The sequence below is a fragment of the Puma concolor genome, chromosome C1 (genome assembly GCF_028749965.1).
Source record: "Puma concolor isolate L17-30 chromosome C1, mPumCon1.1.hap2, whole genome shotgun sequence".
In the NCBI taxonomy this organism is placed as follows: Eukaryota; Metazoa; Chordata; class Mammalia; order Carnivora; family Felidae; genus Puma; species Puma concolor.
The window spans coordinates 92,354,019-92,380,022 of record NC_141674.1 but is presented as its reverse complement, the minus strand read 5'-3'; the positions used below and the strand labels follow the sequence as shown (position 1 = coordinate 92,380,022).

General features: G+C 38.1%; 1 protein-coding gene across 2 annotated transcripts in view; it reads left to right on the top strand.

Annotated features, from left to right (window-relative positions):
- Positions 1-26,004, top strand: part of VAV3 (vav guanine nucleotide exchange factor 3) — a 355,073-nt gene that overhangs the window by 206,573 nt on the left and 122,496 nt on the right. For both annotated transcript variants that reach the window (XM_086717722.1, XM_086717723.1), the window contains exons 16-17: positions 23,126-23,227; positions 23,534-23,634. In XM_086717722.1, coding sequence (XP_086573848.1) covers positions 23,126-23,227; positions 23,534-23,634 — 203 coding nt within the window. The remainder of the gene's footprint in view (positions 1-23,125; positions 23,228-23,533; positions 23,635-26,004) is intronic.

The following is a 26,004-nucleotide window of genomic DNA, read 5'->3' as shown; positions in this document are numbered from 1 at the left end:
GTATTCTGGGGGGGGGGGGCGCAGAGGGAGAGGGAGAGAAAGAGAACCTTAAGCGGGCCCCACACTGTCAGCACAGAGCCAGATGTGGGACTCAAACTCACGAACCCATGAAATTCTGACCTAAGCTGAAATCAAGAGTCAGACACTTAACCAACTAAGCCACCCAGGCAACCCTAAATTCTCTTTTAGAGGTAAGGGGATTGGGGAGAAAAAGCCTGTGGTCTGAAACTAAGTCCTGGTTAGTTATCAGGGTGGATTAAGATGAGTTTTAAATATATGTGTTTGTACTGAGGTAACATCGGATGTGCATTACATAAGTCACTGGAGATAGGAGCACAGTGTGAGAACAGTCGTTTTTCTCTTTTAGGATGAACTTTGGACTAACATTGAATCATCTTCCTGGGGAGAGCCCAATTTGAAGCACTGAGCAGAAGCATCTGACCTCTCTGTTACTTATTAGAATAGCACACTTTCTTCTGAACACCTTTGTCTAAGAAAACACTGAGTTTGGGAGCTCAGATTATCTGCCTCACAAGTGATTAGAATATTCCAGTGGGCCGTGGTTTTAGTCCTATCCACATCTTTATATTTGCAATATCAATCTGCACCAAGTAGTCAGGCCTTTGAGGAAAGGGGGAAAAATGTCAAAAGTCACAAGTGCCCTAAATTAATGGGCTTTATAAATTGAAAAATTCATAAAAATAATACTGTCTTATTTTATATTCTTCCCCTCTTGCATCAATCCTGTGAGAGAATTAATATTCAGTGACATTAACATTGTATTCCAAGTACAGTGCTATGCTTTTTGATATTTGTCTCATTAAATCTTCATGGAAGTTATGATGGTGACAATTATCTCTCCTTTTTTTTTTTCTTTTAAATAAGAAAACTAAGGACCAGAGATATAAGTACCCACCTGGGCCACCCAGCTCATAATAGAGCTTCCACCGTGGTTCAAGATATGCTTTTCCCGTTCTTTTGTCTAAAAAGTTTCTTGCCCAAGTGGCTAGTAAAGAATAAAAACAATGTTTTATTAAAGTCTGTTTTCCTATCCCCCAACCTGAAGCTGCAAACTTCTTGTACTTTGTTTCTTCTCCCCTGGATAGTGAGATCACCCAGAAAAAAATTCTGTCCATCTATTATCGTACTCCAAATTTGCTTTTTTATAGTCTCTAATGACTCACTGGTCAGAATCAACTCAGGGATCTGTTCTCTGATAGTGCATTAATGATATATACGCATTAAAGCTCCCTCTCAGAGAATATTTGAGCTTTCACATATTGAACACTGGTATTTTAAATTAATGCTGTTGCTATTGGTGCATTTTAAAAACCAGATAGCTTGGAAATAGTGCTTTATATATTACAAAATAGATCTGAGGCCGTAGGTAGTTTACTAAGCCAAAACTATTCCTGGCCTATTTAATTGTAGTAGGGGTTTGCATTGTATTTTCCAGTTATCATGACCTAAACATCTTTCAGATTGAGAAAAAACTAAATGGTTTTACAAGGCTTTGATCTACTAAGAAGGAACACTACAAAGCAATTTTCTAAATACCATGCAGACTTGGAATAATGAATTAGGAACTCTTCTGAATCCTTCCAGATAGGAAGTCTCAAGATTAAAATGATGCTTGGTGACAATGATGACTCTGTACGTCGAGCTCTAAGCTTGTGTTATTGTTTCTGGTCTTGAAAATACTTTTTCATCTGTTTATTTAGCTGAGCCTTCTTTTTCCTCGTGGCATTAAATTTGTGCAAGCTGGTAAGTAGTCTATGCTAAGCCTTTTCCTCAGTACAGCTTATTTGGGCACATTTTGTATTATACACATACACACATTCTACACATACATGTTTACATATGATACATGCCCATATACATGAGGCTCTTGCCATGAAGGTTTTACTTTAGGGCAGTGTAATAAAGAGCCTTAACTTTGGAACCACAAAGATCAAGAGCACCCACCCCTCTCTTGCCTCAGCCATTTGACAGATAGATCAATTAACAGATGGTGGGTTGTTCCCCCCCCCCCCCCCCTTAAATGTCTGTGTGCTGGATGACCTCCAATTTCATATCCAATTGGATCTAGGGTGACTTTGTCGACAGAGGAACTTGTTCAAAGCCACAGGAGTGGCAAGTGGTAGGATTGATACTAGACCCCACATCCTTTTCAATTCCTGGCGATTCCTCTTCTTTCAAGGACAATCTTTTTATCAGGTTCCTTTTCCCATTATCTCTGTCAGGAAAAGCTGCCACTTCCCTGTCTGGGGACTAGTGGACTTAGGGTAGAGGAGGAGAAGGAAAAGTCAGCCAGCCTCCAGTGATCTTAACAATAACAGCCATTATTCCACCATCTATTTGACATTAATATATTGCTCACTATTGACATTGCAGATATATTTTCAGCAGGGCACTCCTGAATACTTGATACTGGCTTGAAACCTTATAATTGTAGGATAGAATGAAATCCAATGCGAATTAGAAATTTAATTAAACTTCTTGCTTGTTTAATTGTTTAATGTGTTGCCCAGTCTAACTTGCAATTCCATATTCAATTATAATGAAACTCCCCTTAGACTGAGTTTATTTGGGGGTTTAAAAATGACTCTAAAAGGTATTGATGCTTTAAGAGAATCCTTGGCTTTATAAAATTTCAACATAAGAGATTGAGTGTTTTAGTATTAGGTTTGTATTGACTCTTGATATTGACACAAGTCTAAATGTGCAAAGCCCACAAAAGCTAAAATCCCATGGGCTTATGTTTAATTTAAAATATGGCTAGCTGGCCATTTTGAATGTACTAGATAGGTTGACAATCTGAATACCTGACTGGTTGGGGAATAGTCAAATATTAATTTTAAATGTTTATTAGTAGACTATTTGCAGTTGGTTTTTAAATTTATTTGGAAAGTGAGAATTCACACTTATGTAAAATTACCAATAAGCCTAGTTTCAGAAAGGTGTTTGGAGGTTAAATGCCTAATGATTAATTTATGCTTTAGTAATATTTTTGATAATTTTGAGGAAAGGTAAGACAGCTGAGAATAATGTTAGTGATGAATAGTAATGAAGGTTTAAAGATTCTGAGATTTGATAGTGGAGATCATATTCAGCATCCAAAAAACAGAAAAGGAGAACAAATGGAAAAGACAACTTAGTGGAGTTCACCGAGTGCTGGACAACCAGAAAACTGGTAAGGAAGGACCCAAGTTCTACCACCAACATGGCCGGAGGACCCAGGCAAGGCAAAGATCCTCTTTTTTTCTCTAGAACTTCATTCATCTTAAAGAGAGGGTTTAAAAATATTTGTGATCTATTCTTTTCTGACATCACTAAGAATTCTGCTCTTGTGTAGGACTCTGTGCAGCCTATTTCTTGAATATGTTGAAGACTTGTTGAATGGATAAAGAACATGGGGGAGGAGTGGAAGCTCAATGTGATACAATATTAATAGTGTACTCTCATCATCTTTTATTTCTACCCAACAGTTATGACATTTTTTTTTCTTGTGCTTGTTCTCTTTTGGTTCACAAAAATTGGTATTACTCTGTGTGTGTGTGTGTGTGTGTGTGTATGTACATACTAGATGATGATAGTGTGATCCCTTTGGGAAGATGAATGTTTCATGCCCTAAAGGTGATGATATGCTTTAAATTCTGTGTATCTAGTCTATAAACCATCAGGAAAATTCAATAAGTAGGACTTATTCCTTCTGTGGAAATACAGCGGTGATAAAGTAATACTCAAAATTAACTTAGTTTAATTATAAATGAAGGCATTGCTTACATTCAAAATTAATAAAGAAATGAGATTGATAGTCTATGCTCATTCAGTAGAACACATCATCTTTTAAAGCCAAAGAAATTATCTATGAACCTTTGATCAAAAAGCACAGATAGAGTGTGATCCAGGAAACTTGATTACTACTAGTTTTTCGTGCTTTTTGATATTAAAAGCAGAAGAAGCCGGAGCATTATTGAGTGGAGAATTGATTGATTACTTTAATCAATGACTTCTTCAGAGACAGTTCTGAGACATGATTGGGAAAACCAAAATGAGCTAACCGGCCATTAGTGGTCAGCACTGCTCCATGAAAAGTATCTGCACAGTACCTGCAGTCAAAGCACAGAGAGACTTTCTGGGAGAATTGTAGCTTTGTGTGAAGATCAGACCTAAGTAGAGTTTAATAAAATTCTGCTTTGGGGTGATTTGTTTATCTTCTGTGAGCAATTTTTTTTTAATAGATTGATTTATTTATCTATTTATGTACTCCTCTAGTGCTTTTCCTCATCTGAACCAAAAGCACTTTGCAAATATCAGAGCTCAAATTTTAAAAAGATCATTGATTTTTTTCCAACAGCCCTGAAGGTAGACTGTCACAAATCATCATTTATTTGAGATAGGGATATTGATAGCATATATTAAAATCTTTCATTAGAGGGTTTTTTTGGTCCAGCAATAACCTAAATTCAGATGACTTTTGTGTTTGCCTTCATCTAATCAGAATTGCTATTTGAAAGTACATACTTCCCCAGGACAATATGGTTGCCGTGTTGCTATAAGGGAAAGGAAGAGCGTGTCATTAAAATTATCATTGAGTGAGAGTATTCCTTTATAGCCAAAGAGTTGCACAGGAAACCCAAGAAGCAGGCTCTGATTAGCTATTGAAATTTACCCAGCATGACCAGCGTTTTTAAAGTTTGGTCTGAAGTCTGTAAGCCATGAGTGGCTTGTTAACCTCCCCACTTTTTCTTCACATTATATTGCAGGCTCCCATTTATCATTCGTCATTTTTAAGGAAAGTTCAATTGAAGTATCGTTAGTCCTTGATTCAGATGACCACTTGTGAGGCTAAGACCCTGCCCAGTGGTGACACCAGTTATGTGGAATCAAGAAGAAGGGAAATACAAAGTCTTCATAATTTATTTTTGGGCTTCTGTTAGCCTCTCCACTGGCATTCTGCTGCCTGCACAGCCACTTGGAAGCCCCTAACAGGCTCATAAAAGTGTTCTTTCTAAATTACTTATCTCTAAACTTGCATCCCTGACTCTTGTGAGCTTTATCTTCGATTTCAACTGTGTTTTTCATTCCCAGTGTCACTGCCTCAGTTTGCATCTTGACACTCCTCTGCCTAGCCTGTTGCAGCAGTCTCTGAAGCCATCTCCCTGGCTCTAGTCTCACCCTTTCTATGACAGAGCTGCCAGAGTTTTCCTTCCAACGTGCCAACATAATCTGGCTATGTGCACACAGGCCTTATGTGGTCACTCCCTGCCCACAGAAAAGATCAGACTCCTAGAGCACATGCAAGCAGCATCTACAGTCCAGCCCATGCCCAACTCGAGTGCTGCAACCAGACTGAACTCCTGCAGGCTGCCAGCACATTCCACCCTGCTTTATTCCTCTGGACCTTTGATCACAGTGTCCTTTACTCGTCTGAGACCTGTCCTCTCCTGAGGTCGACAAGGGAACAGCTTTTCATCTTTCAAGACTCAGATCCAAGACAGGTGCTCTCTTTTCACACCCTCATGCCCTGCCTCCCTTCAGCCTATACTATAGGATTGACCAATCTCTTCTTTATTCTCCACTGTATCTTATACCTTTGGGGAACACTTTACTTCTTTGTGTGTCTTCATCCTAAATTGGAAGGAGCTTAAGGGCAGGGGCCATGCTTCTCACCCCCAGCACAGTGCTTGATGTATGTTTGGCATTTAATAAATACTGTTCATATAAAAGAATGACTGGAGAAACTGAGTAACAATGTAAGAGGAAGTGCCATGTAATTTTAGAGAAAAGAAGATTATAGGGGCTACAGTGATCTGGGAAGGTCTCAAAGCATGGAGCCTAAGCTAAGGGATGGATAGGATTTGGATTTGTGGGAATAAGGAGGAATAGTCATGACCAGGGACAATGGTTTAAAGCTGAGACCAAAATGAACATTTTAAAATACCTTGAATAAATGGGCCTCTTGAGCTTATGATGGGATACTATAGTTAGAGATATAATTTTCCCATTTGAAATGTTTCTGTTGCTCTTCATAACCCACATAATAATTTTCAAACTCCTTAGTTCTGGGTTGTAAAGAGTCAAATCAGAGCTCCGCCCGTTAATAGCTTCATGAGCTGGGGCAAGTTGCTGAACTTCCTTTTCTAAGCCTCATTTAGGACATCACAAAGTGGAGACATAATATCTACTTTACAGTATTTAAATGTTATAACATTTAAATAAAGTAATACTATCTAACATTTATTCTGTATTATTATGTATCAGGCACAGTGCAGGGTTTTTTTGTGTGTATTCACTTATTAAACTTTTATGTCAGCTCCATGTTGATATTGTTTTGCTACTTTTTTTTTAATGTTTATTTTTGAGAGAGAGAGAGTGCACATAAGCAGGGGATGGGCAGAGAAAGAGAGAGAGAGAGAGGGAGGGAGGCACAGAATCTGAAACAGGCTCCAGTCTCTGAGCTGTCAGCAGAGCCCAACACGAGGCTCAAACCCATAAACCATGAGATCATGACCTGAGCCAGAGTTGTGTGCTTAACTGACTGAGCCACCCAGGTGCCCCAGATATTGTCTGGGTTCTTTCTTTACAACATTGAAAACGTGGTGGCACCACTAATGAATATGGAAAAATGGAAGATCGCAAATTGTTTTGGGGGTTGGGAAGGAACAAGCCTGTCGTAGACTGTGGCTGACAGCAGTGTTGTACAAGTGTGCCCTCTGGTTCGAGGATGAGTTGGGTCTACTAAGTTATCAGCTGGTCCATGAAGCTGCTGTGTGCCCTGTAGTCTGATGTAGCTTCAGCTCCCAAGCTAAACATTACCCTGAGACCCCTTGTGATACTGAATGCCTCTTTCTGGGAGTTGGCATTGGACAGGGAAAGGGATGGTGAGAATGAGGACATCCTGGGGTTGGAGCTCTGAACTCACTGGTTTTTATGTGACCATGCCCTGCTGTGGACCATCCCCATGTGCTAGGGCTGCTCTTCTGATCATTATCCTGGCATGGGCCAGATGGAAGTTCTCCAAAACCAAGACCCCTAAAGATTTTCTCTTTTCTGTTAAACTCAGGATCATAGAAGATAAAAGTTAGAGGCATTAATTTTGGAAATCAATAGACAACATTTGAATCACGACACTTAAATTTTCTAGTTAGGTGACTCTCAAACTTTAAGCTCTCTGAGCCTCAGTTTCCTAATCTGCAAATGGAGATGATAATGCTTATTTCATTGAGTTGTTGTGATGTTGAATGAGAAAATATGAATAAAGCAAGTGTCACGATTCTCCAGAGATCTTAAGGACTTAGAAGTTGCTGATACTAACAGTTTTAGTTTCTCCTCCCAGATGAATGCAGGCCCAGGGTTCTGGCCAGAGTTGCTGTGCTGTGGCTGGGAGCCATCCACAGGCTTTCATGCACGAGGCCAAAACACAATCTGTGAGAATATAAGGAAATTGAACCAAGTTACCTATCTTAACTGACCTGGCAATCTGAAGGACTCGGCTCAGAGAGAGAACCCAGTTGTAAGCTGACAGAAGAAACAGGAGTGCATGTGGAGGATGGTTGCGAATGGTGGAGAACTCACTGGGAGCTTAGGTGATGATTATAGCTTCCCTTTCCCAGACTGCGTGGAAAGAGAACCCTGAGGGCGTAGGCGTAAGTCGGGCTGAGCCCACAGGCTGTGGCAGTAATGTAGGCCCGTGATGCTTGTGACTAGAAGGGAAGCAAGGCCCATGGGAGGGACTTGTAAAGGAGGATGGTGTGCCTCATGCTGCTGTTCACCCCTGGCCTCACCTAGCATTGGGGTTTGGAAGACTGTATATTCAAGCAGGTCCCCTTTCCCTCACAAAACAACTCTTTAAGGTCAGGATTTCATTGTATATTTATTACACATTGGTTAGAGCATGGAAGGTGCTCAGATGTTTTTTTGAGATGCCTCCATTTGCTGGAGTGACTTGATATTTTTTGAGGGTGATTGTGTGTTTTTTGTTTTTGTTTTTGAGGTAGACTGGCACATGTGTCTATTTCAAGCCAGTGAGACTGTTTGAATTTTTGTTTTAGGAGTAGCTACTTGAGTTTCACTGTTCTGTATGCCTTTGGCCTCATTTGGGAGTTTAAATTATTTCAAAATGGATAGAGACTGTAGGACAGAGAATCCCAAATCACAGTACAATTTGAAGTTCATTGACAAGAATAGTGAGAAAAGTGTGCTTTGCAGAATATTTTACCCTGAGTTTCTCTAATGTAATTAGTTTTGAAGGGAGCAGGGGGAAACCAAAATTCAGCACAAAGGCAGGAATAGAGGATCAATCTAATACTTCACGGTGGAGAATGAGGCTGTGTTTGGGCCGTTCTGCATATTCTGATAACTCTTAAGCACAACTGACTCCACAGAAAACACTGTGTCCCTCTTGCTATCTGTTCTTTGGGACACCCAGAGAGTAATAGCAGGCTTGGATTCATTTTCTGCAGAAATATTTGGGAAATTCTATCACCCAAATACTTGGAGATGTAAAGTAGTAGTGAAGGGCAGCCCTCAGCCATTCTGTGGATGGAGGAAGCCAGGAGTTTACTTGGGTTTCCTGATTATTTTGTGTTGTTTGATGTCAAGGCATCATCAGATTTTCTTCAGTCTTGGGGATAGACTGAAGAAGCATGAGTTTTTTTCCTCCCTGGAAGGTCGCCTTGATACCATTAGGGGCAGCATTGTGTTTTCCCTTGTGGGGAGAGCCATGTGTGTGTGTTTCTGTTTCCCCATCCGCTGTAAGGGGAGAGCACAGCTTCCATTTTGTTTCTCTCCTTGAAGGTCAAGTGTGTTTGCTGCCCTCTGGAGCCTCTGTTTTCCTTACCTATCCAGCCTTTTTCTGATTCTGCTAATCCTGCACTAGTTCCCAACAATGGAGTGCCTTGCCTTCTCAGTGCTACTTATCCATTGTTTCCAGTTTGAACGCTGAATCATTTCCCGAGGTCCTAGACCTTAGCAAAGGTCATTGGCCATGTGGTTCTAATCTGTCAGCCTCAGTAGCCCCTGATCTGCTCCAGAAAGTTCTTTAATACAAGGAAGGACACACAGCAGCAGCCCATACCTTGAGATCATCTTTCTTTAGTTATTCTACTGAATGTACACTCCCCCACCCCCATCGAGATCTATATAACTTTTGTTACCTTTCTGTTTTCATGTGCCCTGATTCAATTCTTGGTGCCTAAATTTGGTCTAGAAGCATGAACCCATCAATGATTTTCTTGTCCACCCTAGAATTTGGGGCATCAACTGTCAAGCTGTTCACCTGAACAAGTCGTTACTCTACCCAGCTTATACTTTGAACACCAATCCCTTCTCTCCTACTTTAATAAAAGTTTTCCTTGCACCTGCTCTGAAATGGGGACTCTGATGAGCCACCTGTCCTCCTATCTCCAGTTCTTGTGTTTTGCTCCCAAAGCTGTTCTGTGACTGCTTTCACATAATTCTCCAAGTGCTGTGCAAGTTCTTCCCTCCTGCACAAGTTGTCCATGTGAGAGTCTTTATGGCAAGTGAGTGAGTATGGCATGAGTGAGTATGGCATGCATGAGTCTTTATGGCAGGCTGGTAGAGGACAGGCATCTTCATGATGCAGAAGTTCCACAGGGCCTAGAATAGACCAAACCACCTTAAAAACCTTTATCAGTCATCTGTTTTGTCACGGTAGTGTTAATAATGAATATGCCTTTCCCTCTAATAAGTATATTTAATGTTTTAAAGTACTTTTGTGGAGTGTAGGTTTTGGTTTTGATAAAAGATCCTAGCTTCAATTCATGCCAAATTTATACTGAAATCCTGCTCAATTTACACTTGTGTGTGGAGTTTAGTATAAAACATAGACTTGAAATGCAAAGTTAAAATGATTAAAAAAGGTGTTTTCATCTATAATCATCACAGAATTTGAAAAGGAAATCCCTATGAGGCTTGTCAGATTATCTTTCAGATTTCCTTCTATTGTTCCCCAGTATTGCTTTGGAGCAATAGCATCTCCATTTCCGTATGCTTATAAAACACATTAATTCACCAGCAAACTTCATATTATCAGCCACAATTTAGAATGTGCTACAAGAACTTAAATTCACCATGCCAACTCAGTACTCCTAATTCATTTTATCTTCAGTGTTTGAATTTAGGGTACAGATTTATTGGACCAGAGAATGAGAAAATCCAAATTCCCTAAAACCTATCCCTTACATAGAATACCTAACACAGTGGGACATGTCTTGGTGTTTAATCCTGAAAATTGAGAGTCTCTCTGCCTGTAGGCCCCTCTCTCTTTCCCTTTCTCACTCACTCAGTATCAAGTGTATAAACAGTATATTTTAATGGAAGAATTAAAGCAAGATAATCCAGATTAACTGGAGAGCTGTGACTGGGTGGATAAATTCACTGTTCTATTCCCAGCTCTAGAAAGTGACTAGCATATAATACGCACTCAATTAATGTGTTGAATATATGACTAAATAAATAAATTTTAATATGCCTATTAAATGTCTACTACAAGAAAATCTTTATTTCCATTGATTCAGGATATGTGTGGGTAGGTCATGATTTTCTTCTGCGTTTATGAGGCCTTTGGGTTTTCCACTACATAGTTGTCATTTAAGCCAACGATAACAGTAAGAATAGATGTACCATCCAGCATTTGTATAATGCTTTTCATTTAATAAATAAAAGTTAATATGATATGTATATATATGTTTTATTTTCAGGACAAATCTGAATGATAGAATAGGTACCAACAATTGGTGATCCTCCTTCCTTCTCCCACATGGCCTTCTATAGCAAGGATGACAGATACAATTCTTTGATTAGCAAAGAGACTAAAAATAGAAAGATGTTATATGCCAAAAGCCACAAGTCAAGTTTGCAACAAAGACCCAAATTACTTGTATTGTGACATTTTTTCTACTTTGAACGTATTATAGATTTAACTGACTTTACATTTCGTTCAATATTTTCCTTGAGATGTCACAAATTCAGTGATGGATGTATATTTAAAATTACTATAAAGTCAACATTGAATGAAATAAAAAAGTGCACTATATAATAGATAAGACTATTTATTGGTATTTGAAACTATTCATTTCCCTAGATAAAAGACTGTACGTGATTTGGAATATAAAGAATAAGATTTGGATGTGATTTATAAATTTCTCTTTTCTGAAACCTTAGGAATAGGTGAAGGTGTCCCTTCTGAACTCTATTTTTTTAACTTGGTTTTTGGAGAACCTGTTTGTTTTTTATTTTATTGCCCTTTCCAATAGCTAGCAGTGTAATTAGTATGCTGTGGTGTTGAGTGAACAAATTATGAAAAAACAAGGATTTAGTATTGTTTACTGAAAGATTGTGTGAATAAGTTTCTTTGTACTTATCTATTAGCTATTTGGTGGATTTACTTTCACAATATATGATAGCTGACAATATAGGATATTCTGAAAATTTTCATGGTAACAAAAGAAAGGAAAACCCATAATTTAATGAAATTCTTAAAATGGTATCTTATAGGAAAGCCTACATTGAGGTAATAAAATGATCATATTTTGATATTTTGCCAGGACTTCTAAGTATGCCTTTTTAGAACTGGAGAATTCAGAATCACTTGAGACATTACAAAAACAACCTGGATATGCTGTTCTCATATTCTTAATATTCTTTAGTTGGTAAATCTCAAAGTATACCAAAACCTAAATTAGATCCATTTTCCAGCTAGCTTGGTGATCTGTCCTGCATCATGGGGACTAAATGGGGAATGGGGTCTCTATTTGATACAACTTTAGGTCTCTTTTGAGCTGTGGGATTTGTGCATTTTCTGATCTATCTTCAGTCCTCATTGGAGAAATGAGTTGCAAAAGCTAATATCAGTTAAGATAGTAACAGCCTTGTATTTGTTATGGAAATTTCTTCTAAATTATAAGGACTGGTACCTCTAGATCTAGTATTTCAAGTTTTGGCACAAATGCTTGCCTTCTCTATAGATAATTTTCGTATGTTTAGAATTAGTAATTGTTATATTGGAAATATATTTGACTAGCCAAAGCTTGATATCTGACTTCAGGTGAGATGAGGACTGTTTTAAGTGATGGTACGTGATGGAATACGTTCTGAAAGATGCCCCCATAGAATTGCTTTTGCTGAGCTGTACTTTAGAATGATGACCTGGGCTCATAGGAAGAAGAGGTGGAAGTGGCAGGTGCACACTTGTGTGTATAAGGATGTTGTTGGAGACATTGGCTACATACCACACTTCTATGAAAACCCCTTTTATGAAAACCTATCAGTGCGATTTTTCTTTCACTGTAGTGCCAGGAAAATATGTGTACTTATCTTAGAAGCTATCCTATTTTCCTCTTTGCTTTGGTTTCTGGGAAGTTTGGCACTAAATTTGTAACCTGTATTTAACAATAGGTTGTATCTTGGAATATATTTTATACACCAACTTCATTTTGCACTTATATCTTTAATCTTCTTTTGTCCTCCATTAAACTTTAATGCATTTGTTAAATGCCTGTTTATGCTAGGTGCCATGTATGATGCTAGGGATACAGTGATTAAATCAATTTGGTGGAGCCCCGGCCTCATGGAGCTTATATTATTTGGGGGAAGAGAAACATTAATAAAATAATCATTCAATAAATGTAAAAATTGATATTGTAAACAAGTACAGTGAAGGAACATTATGTGATGCTATGAGACTCTAAAATGGTCCTAATTTCTCTTTTTCTGTGTTATACTCTCTATAGTAACAGAAATACACATATGTACATATGTATTGTTTACAGTATACCTTTATACTTGTATTTTCTTGTAAAACCTCTTCTTGAATACAATTAAATGGCTGATTATTCTTCCATTATGTGGAGGTACCACAATATATTTTCCCAATACCTCATCATTGGATATTTAGTTTGTTTACAGGTATTCACTATTATAAACAAAATGTTTTAATTTTTACTGTTTTGCAAACCAGGGTTTTCTAGTGGGTGATGTATTAGCAAGAAAAAAAAATACATCTCACCCTCCTCCCCCCACCCCCACACTCAAGAAATTTGGATAGAATCCTGTTTAATTAGTCAGGGATAGAAGATGTGACTGATAGCAAATAGAGCAGGAACAAATGCGACTCAGCTAGCTTTTCCTGGGCCTACAACTGCCAGTCACTGTGTCTGCAGGAGTTCATGGGGCAACATCTTGCCTCTTCCAGAAAATTCAATTCCTGCTGTAGTGCTATGCTTTTATACTTGGGGCTAGCCTGCCATTTTGAAGCCCTAACAGTATGTATACTTCCATTTAAGGAAATATTTACAGATGATGAGCTCTGTTGGTTCATAGGCTGAAAGTAGCCTCACAAAAATCATATCCCTAAGGAGGGGAGGGGGCGGTGTGGCAAGAAGGGAAGAGCAAAGCAATTAGTATCCAGGAATGACTGTTCTAAACAATGTGTTTGCTGTAGCCTTCCCATGTTCCAGAGCATCCATAGCTCTACATTTACATTTTCATAAAGAAAAACTGATTGAAGCCTGAACAGGCTTCTCAATCAGTTGTTTTTCTTTATGAATTTCCTGGTTGTATCCTTTGCCAAGTTTTCGATGGGTCAAATTTATCATTATAGTATCATTGATTTGTAATGGCTCCTTTTATACCAAGAATATGTTCACATATGTTGCAAACAATTCTGTTTGTCTTTGCTTTTTAATTGCCTTGTGATATTTTTAGCGTAGTGATTAAGAGCAGAGGCTTTGCGACACATCTTTGCCTCAGATCCTGTTCAGTGACATATTATCTGTGTACTTTAGTCAACTTGCTTGTACATATTGTTGTGGTTATTTCTGTTGTTCTTTTCATTTCAAAAAAGGGTAGATGTAAAGAATAACTTGAATAATGCATGTTCACTGTAGAAACTTTGGAAAACACAGATAACTTTTAAAAAAAATCATGCATAATGCCTTTACCTCTTTTTCTCATTTTCACATAGGTATGTTAGCAAGTAGTTAAGTGTTATGTTAATCACAGTTATGGATACTGTTTAGTAACAAGTTATTTTCCTACAGTATATTGCAGATACTTTTCTTGGCTAGTATGTATGTTCACGTTTTCATTTCTGATTGTTGTACGGTATTCGGTTGCATAGATGTGCTATAATTTCCCTGTTTCCTTATTTTTTAATTAAATCAATTCCATTTTTAATTATTAAAAATGTTATAATGAATGCTCCATGATTATGTCTAATAAATAGAAATTTATGCCAAAGGGTTAGTAAATCTTTAAGGTTAATCTTTGGATATTCTGTAGCTTCATCTGCACTAAGTATTATGTGTTTTCTTTTATCTTTGTCTTTTTTTGCCAGTTTGATACGTGAAATGGTATCTTATTTAAATCTGCATTTCTTTTGGTTACTAGTAGCTCAAACATGTTTTATGTGTTTTATTGTTTTGTTTCTTTTTTAATAAACTCCCCTGTTAATTTTTTTGCTAATTTTTCAATTAGGGTGTTCATTTTTCTTTTAAAAAATTTTTTTAAATGTTTATTTTGATAGAGCGTGAACAGAGGAGAGGCAGAGAGAGAGGGAGACACAGACTCTGCAGCAGGCTCCAGGTTCTCAGCTGTCAGCATGGAGCCCGAGGGAGCGCTCAAACCCACAAACTGCAGGATCCTGACCTGAGCCAAAGTCGGATGCTTAACCGACAGAGCCACCCGGGCGCCCCATTCATTTTTTTTTTCCTCATACATTTTCAAGAACACTTATATATTGCAAGGACATTAATCCTTTATTATACATATTAGAGATACTTTCCTACTTTGTTTTTTTAATTGTTTTTGATTCACGGAAAATTCTGGTTTTTAAAAATAAATACAGCCATTTTTTTTTACATTTAAAGATTACGTAGTCATCAATATTTTTTCAATTGCTTTTGTGTTTTTGTTGTTTTCTTAAAAAGAATTTCAAGTTTCCGCCTAAAATTTACATCCAAATGTAGAAATAAGCTGTATGACGGCAGCAGTGTTGTCCGTCTTATTCCTTATTGCTGGTGGTGTTCATGGCATGTCATAGGCAGGTAATACATATTTGTTAAATAAATGACATCAGTCTTTAAAATTTATATCATTATAAAATAGGTAGTAGAAATGTAATTTCCTTAATCTGTTCAAAAAGCTGGGAATGCATTTTCTAAAATATATTTATAATGTGTTTTTTTTGTCCAGCACATTATTCCTTTCACCTACTGAATTCTTGATTATCTTTAGATCTCAGTGCAAGCATTGTTTCTGTAGGAAAGCCTTCTGTGGTAATCTGTTCACAAGGTCACATTCCAAGCTGTTAAGTTTTCCTAACACTATCTTTGGCACACCTCTAGTTTCATAGTTGTTGATGGAATTATTTAGATACTTATTTTCCCCATCAATACCAAACAAGCACAAACTGGACTTGTTTCTTCTCATCACTCTACCCCACTGCCTAGCACATATTATGTATTTAATAAGTTTTTAATTTTTTTGAGTAGGCAAATAAATGAACAAACTGTCACAAAAATCACATAGCAAGTGTGTTCACATGCTTGATCCCCACCAAGACTGTCTTCTGTATTATTGGTCTTTCTGTTTGTCTTGTTGTCAATTCCATACAAATTTAAGAACATCCCTTTATTTTTTTAATAAGGTATTTTTTTAAATGTTCATTTATTTTGAGAGAGAGAGTGAGAGCAGGGGTGGGGCAGAGAAAGAGAGACAGAGAGAGGGAGAGAGAGAAACCTAAGCAGGCTCTGCACCATCAGCGCAAAGTCCAAAGTGGGGCTTGACCCTGTCAACCGAAGCATGAGATCATGACCTGAACTCAGCCATCCCTAATGACAAATCTTTATTTTATTTTATTTTATTTTATTTTATTTTATTTTATTTTATTTTATTTTATTTTATTTTATTTTATTTTATTTTATTTTATTTTATTTTATTTTATTTTATTTTTTTATTTTTTTATTTTTATTTCACTTTTAAATTTAATTTTATTATTTTATTTTATTTATTATTTTTTTAATGTTTACTTTTGAGAGAGAGACAGAGTGCAAGAGTGCAAGACAGAGGGGAGGGGCAGAGAGAGAGAGAGAGAGAGAGAGAGAGAGAGAGAGAGAGAGACACAGAGAGAGACACAGAATCCAAAGCAGGTTCCAGGCTCTGAGCTGTCGACACAGAGCCTGATGCGGGGCTCAAACTCAGAATGGAGAGATTATGACCTAGGCTGAAGTCAGAGGCTTAACCAACTGAGTCACCTAGGCGCCCCACCCTAAATAAATAACAAACCTTTTGGGGCGCCTGGGTGGCGCAGTCGGTTAAGCGTCCGACTTCAGCCAGGTCACGATCTCGCGCTCCGTGAGTTCGAGCCCCGCGTCAGGCTCTGGGCTGATGGCTCAGAGCCTGGAGCCTGTTTCCGATTCTGTGTCTCCCTCTCTCTGCCCCTCCCCCGTTCATGCTCTGTCTCTCTCTGTCCCAAAAATAAATAAACGTTGAAAAAATAAATAAATAAATAACAAACCTTTAAAAAACATTTTAGTGTCTCTTAGATTACTTCCCACATACTTGCCTACAATAATTTGTCTTGGTTTTAAAATCTTCCTGATCACCCTCACACGTTTATTCTCCCAGTTGAATTTTATAATCGTTTCTCAAGTGAAAAAATGTGTGTGCGTGTGCGCGCGTGCGCGCTGGTTTGGGGGAAAGGAATTGTTTTAACTTTATAAATTGAGAGATTGTGTGTTTATAATATGCAAGCTTCTTATTCAGCACTTGGGTTATGCAGCTTTTATTTGCTTGAATACTTTTATTTTCCTCAGTTAATTTTTAAATTTTATTATTATAGAGCCTGAACATTTCATGCTAGGATTTTTCTTGGATGTTTTCACGCAGGAAAGAGTTACCTCAGCAGGCTTGGGTTTGCTGTCGTTTTAAGGGTCTGCTTACCTGGCTGTCCCTTGGCTGCCACCTGAGAACTTAGGTTTTGAAATGTGCCCTGTGGTGCCAAGTGGTAAGGTTATCTGGTGTGCCAAGGGTACTGAATTTCACTGTGCTAGCCTACCTACATTCTTTTTTTTTTTTTTTTTTTCACCATGTGATTTATGGTGAACATCTCCTTTCCTTCTGGGGGTTTTTAATGATTGTGGCTGATCATGATGGCAGAGTGTGTGACCAGCCTCTGAAAAAATCCTTGAACTTTGAGTCTCAAGGAATTCTACTGTGTGAAAACACAACCCACATATCCCTGCATTTCACTGCTAGGGAACGTTGGAAGCTTAGAGATGCATTTTTCCAGATACCACTGATGTGTCTTTTCTGCTTCTTAGTTTCATTAGTTTGCATTTCTTCTTGTGGTGTTTCCCAGTTGTCCCAACAATGTCCTCTCCAAATGATAATTCTGTGTGTGGTTTTTTTTTTTTTTTTTTTACAATATCCCTCCAAATTTATTTTTGTCATATTACATTGATCAGATCTTCAAGAGCAATGTTGAATAATATAATTGACATCAGCAAACTTTGCTTAACTTCAATAGGATAGTGATAGCGTTTAAAATTAAATACTTTTTTTATTGTCTGTAGCTTGATATGCTTTATTATGTTATAAGGAAGTATCCCTCAGCATCTAATTTATTTAGAATTTAATCAGAAGTACATGGTACATTTTATTAAATGTCTTTTTTTGGCATCTGTTGAGACGATCCCGGGCATTTTTTGGTTCTTCTATTCATGAGATAAATTATTGTATTTTAAAATGTTATTTAAAAAGAGGTGTGGTGTAAGTACATATCTTGAAGATAATGCTCAGTTTCCCATTTTAAATGTTAAGCTCATCCAAAAACATTCTTACAGAAACACTTGGAAAAATGTTTGACCAAAAATCTGTGTATCCAATGGCCAGTCAAGCTGACACATAAAATTAACCATGTTGGTGTCACAGATGCTGTAGTAAACCTGACTGATCCACCATTCTGTGAACACCTGATACTCATTTCTGAACTTTCAATCTTGTTTTTCCCCCAAACGTGGGTCACTTTCCCCTTTTCATCTACCAAGCACTGCTTATTCTTCTGACTTGCTCCAGTGTAGCCACTAATTGATCTCCTTTTTATTTCCTTTGTCTTTAGTTATATATTTTGGGTATTTCATGGATGTGTGTTTTTGTTTCTTTAACTCAATGGATGGTTTTCGAGGGATAGTAAGTATGCTTTTTATTTTAGCTCTTTCCTCTTTAAGTGGTAAATATTGAATTATAGATAGTAGCCTTTATTTATTCAACAACAATATGTATTTAATGTGAGACACTGAAGTAGGCCCTGGCAATATAAACATGAGTAACACAGAAATAATTTTCTGGTAGTAGGAAACACATAATAAGTGGTTACAATACAATGAAGTACTATAGTAGAGGGCTGGAAAAGTACTTGGAACCCAGATGAAATGATCATCTTTTTTTTTTTTTTTTTTTTTTTTTTTTTGAGAGAGAAAGAGAATGTGTGAGTGGGGGAGATGGACAGAGAGAGAGACAGAATCCTAAGCAGGCTCCATGCTCAGTGGGAAGCCTGATGTGGGCCTCGATCCCATGACCCTGGGATCGTGACCTGAGCGGAAATCAAGAATCAGACTCTCAACCGACTGAGCCACCCAGGCGCCCTGATAATCATTATCTTTATCAGGTGGACTCACAGAAGATTTTATCAAAGGAGTCACATTTTTATCTAGTCAAAAATGAGTAACTAGGTAGGTTCACAGCTGCAGGTTGAGGGAAACATTTTAGGCAGAATGAATGGAATACAAAAGTGCAGAATTATGGATGAGAAGAATATGTTTAAGAGACGTGAGAAGGTCTGTGTAACTTAGTATGAGGCTTATGAGTGGGGAAAAAGAGGCATACAAGAGGCATGCTAGAACATAAAACACTTTGTATGCCATTTGTCTCCATAGGCAATAGTAACCAGCAGAAGTCTTCAAGGGAAGGAGTGATATATTATTTTTTTAATGTTTATTTTTTGAGAGAGAGAAAGAGAGGAAGCAGGCTCTGCACTGACAACAGAGAGCTCCATGCGGGGCTCTAACTCATGAACCATGAGATCATGACCTGAGCCAAAGTTAGATGCTTAACTGACTGAATTACCCAGGTGCTCCCATATTTTTAATTTTTGAAGGTTAATTCTGGGAATAGTATGGATCGTGGCCTTAAGTAGGAAGAGAAAGTAGGAGATGGAATAATTAAGAAGATCATTTTAACAATTTAGTTGAGAGATATTGTGGGCTTGAATTAGGTAGTGAGGAGAAAGAATGGAACCTGAATTTTTGAGTAGGTATGTTTAAGGTCAGAAATCAGAAATTGGTTATGGTTTGGGGGGAGGAGAAATTGGAGCAGAGGAGGGGTTAAAGGAAAATGAATATGTAGAAGGTATGAGGGAAAGGGAAAAACTCATTGCAACTTTGAAGATTCCAGGCTAGAAGATAGAGTGAATGTTGATGGATTAAAATCATAATTTGGTCAGAATCCGATATGTTAGGAAAGTTGTGGAGTTGAGTGTTGTATGTGTTGCATTTGAGATGCCTGAGGAGCCACTAGAAATTCAGATTCAGAGAATGGAGAAGAGACCCAAGCTAAGGGGAGGCACATGGTCCTTAATATAGCATGAAGCCAGGTGAGAAGAGGCGATGATCTAGGGAGAGCATGTCAAGTTAAAAGGTGGCTTGAGAGCATTGTATACCTGACCTTGTACATATTTGATTGACTGATTAATTGTATTAATAATGGGCCATGTATGAAGCAAAAGAAATGGGGACATTTCACTGAGAAATCTACAAGATTCTGTGCAGGTTCTCATAAGTAAACTGTCATGTATCAAAACAGGTTACTTAAATGGAGTCCGTCCTCTATGTAGAGCTGCATGACTGAACAAGTAAGCTAACCAATATTTGATCCTCAGTTCTCATCTGTAGATAACCCAACCTGTATGGTCTTTCTGTGTTCACTCTTGCTTCACTACAAGGAATGCTCTTTATAGTAGCCACAGAGGTTTTTTTTTTTTAATTTTTATTTTTTTGTCAACTAAAGGTAGTATTAATCTCTGTATAAGATCTCACCTCTTTCCTTGGCCCCTGCCAACCTCTCTTACTCATCTCTTATATCTGCCCTCTTAACTCATTGGGCCCTGGTGGAAGGATCCTTCTTTTCCTCTGGCCTTAGGTCCTGTGTACCTGATGAGTACTTTATCAATATGAAATGAATGAATGACTCTGCCTTCTAGGTTTCTTGTGAGAAGTAAATGTAAAAAAATGGTGTGAAGAGTCTGTTAATGTGCCTGGTTTGCAATAAATGCCACTTTGGATCATTTTTTTTCTTTTGTTATCCACCTATAGTTCTGATGTTTGTCTATATTTTTCTATTCCAGTATACCTTTCCAACTCTTCCCATCCAGCCAACTTACTGTCTTTGGTTTTTGCAGCCCCAGTGTCCATGTGTCCATGTGTGATGACATCTCTCTTCAGTTGACACTTGATATGATTTCATCCAATACCCTGGACTTTTTCATACATGTCCTCTCCTGGGCAACCCCATTTCTTATTGTACTTGAATAGTTGTATATAGATTCCTGGTTTGAAGGACACTGAGCATATAATGGCCTTCTTGCATGAAATTCTCAGAATGGAAATCCTCTGGGGACTGGTCCCAAGACTACCAAGAGATTCTTAGAACTCATAAAGCACTGTCTTGATCACATCATTATTTTGTGAATCTGGAATCAACAGTTCATAAATGGTAGCCAATACTTATTGAACACTAACTCTGGGCCAGAGTCCTATGTAATTTACATACATCACCTCACTTTGTGAATTTGGTTTTATTAGTATTTCTGTGTTACACATACTAACTCGCCTAAGATCATGCGTTTAGTGACTTGAAAGTCAGGACTTCGGCCCAGGTGGTCTAATTTCAGATTCCTGCACTGAACTATGCTTTTGTATTCTATAGTGCCCCAGTAACAGTTTTGGGGTCATAGAGTTAACGTCTCTTCTTGAGTGTTTGATTTTAAATTTAAAATAATATGCAGTTACAGGTTTTTTTTTTTTTAATTTGAATTCCAACGTTTCTTTCCTGCCATGTACCCTACCATTTCAAGTCTCATTTCACTTATGGCGACTACTGTTAACAACATTTTTAGAATTTTTTTTTCTGTATTGTAAGACTTTTCTTCTTAACCTCTTAGTGTGATTCTCCTCTGAGCTTATGTCTTCTGAAAAGTCAGCTTTTCATGGTTAGTTGCTGAAATTAACTGATGGTTGAAAGACTGTCTATCACTTGAGTTGACCCTTAGAGAAAGATGTTGCATCTCTGTCCCAGGCAAGCTTCTAAAATTAATTAAATTCTTACTTGATTGGAACCCACTTAGTTTCCGAAGGAGACCTATGACAACTCCAGCCTGATGAATTCTTCCAGTTCCCAGGACTGAAGCTGTTACTTGACAATCCACGTATGACTGTATCACCTTGATGTTCAGAAAAAAATGAACAACAGGCCATCTTGGCTAAGGAAATGGGGTTTGATGCTCTTTCCAATGCCAGAATCAAATGTTTTCTGAACAATGTGAAGAGATTTGTTTCTTGGCCCTTATCTTTTCTCTACTTGTCTATTCATGAAGAACTATAATTTTTAATCAGGAGACCAAAAATACCGCTATGGAAGTGGCCATGCTTTTCAGCACGCAGCAGAACATTTTCCTAAAAAGTGAGGTCACCAGAAGCATGGAGCAGAGAAATCCCAGATGGCACTAATATTTGATTTCATTTTTAGCACGCTCATATTCAGCAGATGGATTGGAAAGCTGACCTCTCTGACACTTCTGCATCACTGCTTGCTACTCCAATTGCCTTTGCGAATGTTTTTTCATAAGGCTTCTCCTGGTACCTCGGAGATTGATGCCTGGTCTCCCGCCCGTGTTATGCTTCATTACACCAAGCCTCTGTGTGGTGGAGAGTTGCTGTATTCTATAAAAGGGGAAATCCTAGCTCATCAGTATCTCAAACTTTTCCTACACTCTCTCAAATTGCTTGTAACATCTTGGAGAGCACAGTCTTAGCTTTCCGGTGTACCTCTGATTTGTATTTGCTTTTTAACTTGTCCATTTCTAATTTTTCTGTTTTCTTCTGTGACATAAATTATGAATAATATAAAAAACTCCTCTAGGAGTGACCAAGTTTGACTTTTTCCAACAGTCTAATTATATTAAGGTGAATATTGTTGAATTCCTCCTTGTACTGTTGCTTTGGGGCAGAAAGAACAGACCTAGGCTGGAGTGTCTGACTCTGCTGTTTCCTTTATTTTAGTGTTAGCCTCAGTTTCCTTGTTTGTAAATTAGTGATGTTATGAGGGCTGAGTAGTTAGGGTTGGTGTAATGAACATCGTGTGGTTGTCACAGTGTTGGCACAGAGTCACTTTTGTTATTTTTTTATGTTACCTCAGTTATGGTAGTTTGTGGTATGCTTAATGTATTTTTTGCATATGCACAAAATAGAAGTAAAATATAAAACATAATAATTTTGTTTATTTTTTATTTGGATTGCATGGGAAGTGAATTGTTAAGGAGGAAGTTTTTAAACATCGGACTCATGTTTTGTTTCAAGAAGTTTTATAAAACTACTCTATTCACTTTTCTAGATCATTACACCATCCACTTACCTAGAGATGGCCTCTGTGGGAATGAGGCACCCTTTTCTCTTTCCTCCTGCCCCCTCCATCTAGTTTATATTTCAGTGACGTGGCTAGCGAATCTGTCCTGCAGCATGAACATCCAGCATGTTTTTTTGTGTTTTTCCTCGCAGGATGACCCGTGTGGCCATTCTGTAAAGTTCAGTTCTGAGGAGGAGTAGTTTGCTTAAATCCTTACATGTTGCTGCTTTGCACACAACCAGATTTTAGTGCATATTTTAATGCAAAGCCTACTTTTGGCTTAGAAAACATTGCATATTTAATAGCTTTTTTGCTTGAATCAGATCTCCACCCAACGTAATGCTGATGAATCTCGGTTTTAGATGACTGCTATTTTGTTGTGAAACTTTCTTGAAGAAGTTCCTTCTTTTCCTTTTTATAGATCGAACATAAGGCCAGACTACGCAGACTCCAATTTCCATGAGTTCAAGATGCACACCTTCAGTCGGGTTACATCCTGCAAAGTCTGCCAGATGCTCCTGAGGTAGGCTTGCCCAGTCCTGTTTCTCAGTTTAAAGGAGCTGGTATAATTGCTCAGTGTCTCTGACTTTTCTAATGTACCAGCCAAAATGTTCTCAAGTGGGGAAATTGCCTTAACAGTTTCGAGTCAATAGATCTTGCCTCAGCGTTGAACCTAGGAACTCCCTTCCAAACCCCAGGAGGCCCCATCCCTCGGCTAAGAAGACTTCACAGAGTATCATGTTCCCTCAGTTTCTTTCTCCTGCTTGTGCTTTCCTGTAGGCAGAACTTAGCACCTTTTAACATATCACCCTCTAATTTTATCTTTCAGAGGAACATTTTATCAAGGCTATTTATGTTTTAAATGTGGCGCGAGAGCACACAAAGAATGTTTGGGAAGAGTAGACAATTGTGGCAGAGTTAATTCTGCTGGTAAGTCATGTTTATTGTTGTCATTCTGTTCTTAATTAGGACATAAACCTTGATAAACATAATTAAGGCCTAATTTACTCTTAATATGTGTTTATTGTGACACACCTGCTTTTGAAACTATCATTTATACAGACAATTAGAAAAAATTGCTTGAAATTCCTGTGACTTCTATACATACCTGGGGGGCAGAGGACTGCAAGGGGGCCTTGGCAGGTTTCGTGTCACCCATTTCATTCAGCGCAGCCCTTGAATCTCAGTACTGCTGTACAGATAAAGCCAAAGCACACAAGTGGAATAAAAAACCAAAAAATTATTTTTCATTTCTGTCTTTAGTCCTTAAATTTCTCCCTTGTTCTCTTAAATATTCAGCTCAGAAATGCTAATGATGCCAGAAGTAAACATCATACACACTAATTCATGAATTAATGAATTGAATACATTGTCATTTTGCAGCATTCAACAAAGAGCATATATCCTTTGGATTTCATGTAAATATTTTCCCCTTGGTTTTTAAAAATAATGCTCCATGATTCTTACATGAGCCAGTTGCTAAGGCTGTTGGCAATTATGCATTCAATAGCCTTTTGCCTCTCCCTGCTCCTCTTGGGCTCTCTTCCTTCTCTTTCTTTTCTGGCCTCTTTATTCTTTCTCTTTCTTCTTCTTTCTCTTTGTCCTTTTCCCCTGAGTTTCTCTTGTGTTTTATCAATAAGACCTTTCAAAATCAGTAAAACTTTTTGAACAGAAGAAAGGGATCTTTAACAGCTTGAGTTCAAAAGGTAGCCATGTCAACCTTTGATTTTCCCAAAGGAAAAGGTGGACATTGAATTATTTTGGATAATATGAAGAAGAGTGAAACAGAGAATAATAGCTCATTTCAGAGCTGAGTTCAGAAAATGGGCAGTTGTAGAAAAGGTGTGAATTCCATTAGAGACTAAGATCACAGCACATTCTTCTCACTTTGCTCCTTTGGTGGATGGTTTTTAAGGTTCCTGTGAGCCATGAGCTCTCTGTGCTAGGCATGGGCAGCCGCGAGAAGGATCCCAAAGTTAGGTGAGCACCTGCACTGTGCCTGTCTGGTTAGGGCCCTTTGCTGGGTCCTTCCTGCACGTACCTGTTCAATCCTCAGAACAGCTCCTCCCATTTTCTGATGGGGATCAGAGTGTTCATGCAATGTGCTCAAAGTCTGCTAAGACAAAGAGACAAGATTAGTACCCACTAATTTTTCTGAAGGTCAGAAACAGTTTACAGAGTTGTAAAATATAACAGAAGTGTTATATATTATTATTGTTATTCTTTAATTGACCATCTGATACAACTTATCACTTAAATTTTTGTTGTTCTGTCCTTATTTGTCCCCTCCTTTAATCTCTTTGAGGACAGTTAACATATTATGTGTGCATGGTAGGCTAATGTGTTTTTGTAAACCCCCCAGCCCTGTCTTAGGAGTTTCAGTCTGTGAGGAATATAAAATGATCTCATAGCTGGCATGGTTCTTGCATTCTACTGGAAGAGTATAGGGCAGTAGTTGAGAGTCAAGCAGAAATGGTTGAAAATCTCGCTCTGCCTTTTGTTACCTACATGAGCTTGGGAATTTTACGTAAGCATTCTGAGATTTTGTTTATTCTTCTGTAAAATGGAAATTAGAGGATTCTCGTGAAGATCAAATGGAATAATGTTGATGTTACTAACACAGTGCTGGGCACAATAAAAGCTCAGTGTTTAATCCATGGTGCTGTGATGAGAAGTCAGGTTTTTGTTTGTTTGTTTGTTTGTTTGTTTGTTTTGAAAGGGATGGCCTTAATCTGTATTTTTGCTGCTGTTTTTATGATGTGAAGAAAATGTGGATAGAAGAAATAGCGAGCACCAAACTTTGAAGTGATATAAATAAGTGATGCTAAAGGACTTCAAATTTTCAACTTTTACTAAAAAAAAAAAAAAAAAAAAAAAAAAAAGTCAATAGGAAATAGTTGGGAACTCCTGGTCAGGCAGATACAAGAGTGGTGCATTCCCCGTTTGTTCCTCTGTCACAGTTGCAGCATCCTCTGCCCTTCACTGAGTAGCTCTGGACTGAGACTGTGTGTGATAGCAGTAAGCCCATGAGCTCTGGAGTCTTGGTCTGGTTTGAATCCCACTCCAGAGCTTACCACCTGGGTGACTTACTTAACCTTCGTAAGTCTTTGTTTCTTCCCTCCTAAGGTAGGGATAATTATACCTAGCCTTTAAAAGCCTTTTTTTGGGGCGTCTGGGTGGCTCAGTCAGTTAAGCGTCTGACTTCGGCTCAGGTCATGATCTCGTGGTCCGTGAGTTCGAGCCCCGCGTCAGGTTCTGTGTTGACAGCTCAGACCCTGGAGCCTGTTTCAGATTCTGTGT